The sequence below is a fragment of the Protomyctophum bolini genome, assembly GCF_963924005.1.
Source record: "Protomyctophum bolini genome assembly, chromosome: 5".
NCBI lineage: Eukaryota > Metazoa > Chordata > Actinopteri > Myctophiformes > Myctophidae > Protomyctophum > Protomyctophum bolini.
The window spans coordinates 37404513-37406868 of record NC_137866.1 but is presented as its reverse complement, the minus strand read 5'-3'; the positions used below and the strand labels follow the sequence as shown (position 1 = coordinate 37406868).

The window sequence follows — 2356 nt, the reverse complement described above, 5'->3', positions numbered from 1 at the left end:
GTGTTTTATATCTGTATGTCTTCATTGTTAGTGTGTGTAATCTCGACAGCATTGCAAATGAGGGTAAACCTAAATGCTTTTTTTTGGAGAATACGGTTTCAATGAATATGAAACTCTCTCCCATGAAAACAAAACAAGCTGTTTGGTCAGTCTCCTCTTCCCAAGTGATTGAGTAAACGTGGGTTATGTGTACAGTATATCTTGCAGTTTGAGTATATTCAAACCATTTCAAAACAATCTCTCAATGGCATTTCAGTTCAAAAGAAAAATATATATAATAATCCCATTATTTGTTATGGTCAGGCAGTGGACACTGACAAGGCTGAAATGCCAGTGCAGTGCTAACAGCTGTATTCCAACTGGACAAGTTTGTTGACCCGGACATGTTAGACTGATGGGGAAGGTACAGTATAGTACTCAGTCTGGCCAATATATAACACATTATTGTTGAGCAGTGTTAACCGCTCCAATTTGTGGAGCCTATATCATTATCTATTTATTATTCCCTCACTTATTTTTTCCATTGCATGGGTATCAGCATTTATGCAGATATGTCACTTTAAACCTGGCGACGGCCTCCCGATTTTTGTCATACATTAAAAAATGTTCTAAAAAATAAACTTTTCTAATCAAATTGATAAGAAAAGATTGCACATTTAGACAAAACATATGCGGTATTAGACTATTGGCGTCAGACCCAAAAATCTATATTATTATAGTGTTTAATGTTTGGGTTGTCCGAACACAAACATGAAATGCCATTGACAATGAATGGAGAATTTACATCTTACAGTATATGTGTCTGCACAAATCGGCATATGTATGACGGTGGGACCCCTTGGCCAATAAGGGACCACCATTCTTGATGATGACGATGATGTACGATGATTAGAGCGCCCCTCACTTCACATGAGTGTGATTTTTGGTATTGGTCGGGCTGTGAATGAAGCACTCCCAGCAAGAATGTCCTCCTTGCACGTTGGTCAAAGACAGTTCTATTTAATGTTGAACAGGTGACATGAGAGACTTCATCTAGTTCTATTCAATGTTGAACGGGTGACATGCGAGACTGATCTGGTTCTATTCAATGTTGAACGGGTGACATGCGAGACTGATCTGGTTCTATTCAATGTTGAACGGGTGACATGCTAGACTGATCTGGTTCTATTCAATGTTGAACGGGTGACATGCGAGACTGATCTGGTTCTATTCAATGTTGAACGGGTGACATGCGAGACTGATCTGGTTCTATTCAATGTTGAACGGGTGACATGCGAGACTGATCTGGTTCTATTCAATGTTGAACGGGTGACATGCGAGACTGATCTGGTTCTATTCAATGTTGAACGGGTGACATGCGAGACTGATCTCTCACGATAGGGAGGAAGTACGGGTGGTCCAGGGCCTCGCGGGCAGTCAGTCGGGCCTGGTGGTCGTAACACAGCATCTTGTCCAGGAAGTCCAGAGCCTCGGGGCTCACCAGGTGCTGGTTCTTGCTGTTGGCGAAGCGCTCCCACCTCACGCGGGAATGTCTCCCCAGAATGTCGCTGAAGCGAGGCTCGAGCTCAATGTTGTACTTGTCGATGTAGTCGTACAGGTCCTCGGTCCCGAGGACCGTGGCTATCCTCACCAGCTGGTCGTAGTTGTCATGACCCTGGAAGAAAGGCTCCTTCCTGAAGATCATGCTGGCCAGCATGCAGCCCAAACTCCACATGTCAAAGCTGTAGTCGTACATCTGATAGTCTAGCAGGAGCTCCGGGCCTTTGAAGTAGCGCGACGACACTCTGACGTTGTACTCCTGCCCCGGGTGGTAGAACTCGGCCAGACCCCAGTCGATGAGGCACAGCTTGCGGCGTTTGTGATCGATCATCACGTTGTGTGGCTTCAGGTCGCGGTGCATGATCCCCATGCTGTGGCAGTAGTCCAGGGCCCTGAGGATCTCGTACATGTAGAATCGGATGTCGTAGTCGGTCAGCGTCGGATACAGCTGCTTAAAGTCCGTGTTGTTGACGAGCTCAAAGACCAGGGCGGGTGTTCCCGATACGGGGTCTTTGACGATATCGAGCAGAGAGATGATGTTGGGTCCTCCGTGCAGGTTCTCCAAAATCTTGATCTCCTTCTTGATTTTGTCTTTCGCCACTGGCTTGAGTATCTTCACTGCCACGTGATCACTGTTGCTAATGTTGACCGCCTCAAAGACCTCGCTGTATTTTCCGCGGCCCAGCTTCTTGACCAGCTGAAAGTCGTCCTGAGTTCTCCATTGGACTGAATGGGACTCGTAGTCCCAGTATTCCCTGGGCCGGTGTGTGTTGACCTCGGTGTACATGCGGGCCCGGCTTGGCGCCGGTCTCGACAT

The 2356-nt window shown here is 46.6% G+C and overlaps 1 protein-coding gene across 1 annotated transcript; it reads right to left on the bottom strand.

Moving 5' to 3' along the window:
• Positions 1–1336: 1336 nt before the first annotated feature.
• LOC308315107 (casein kinase II subunit alpha-like) lies at positions 1337–2356 on the bottom strand (the record flags this gene model as incomplete). Its single annotated transcript, XM_080762943.1, has 1 exon — positions 1337–2356. The coding sequence occupies one exon, from the start codon at positions 2354–2356 to the stop codon at positions 1337–1339; it is 1020 nt and encodes a 339-aa protein (XP_080619069.1).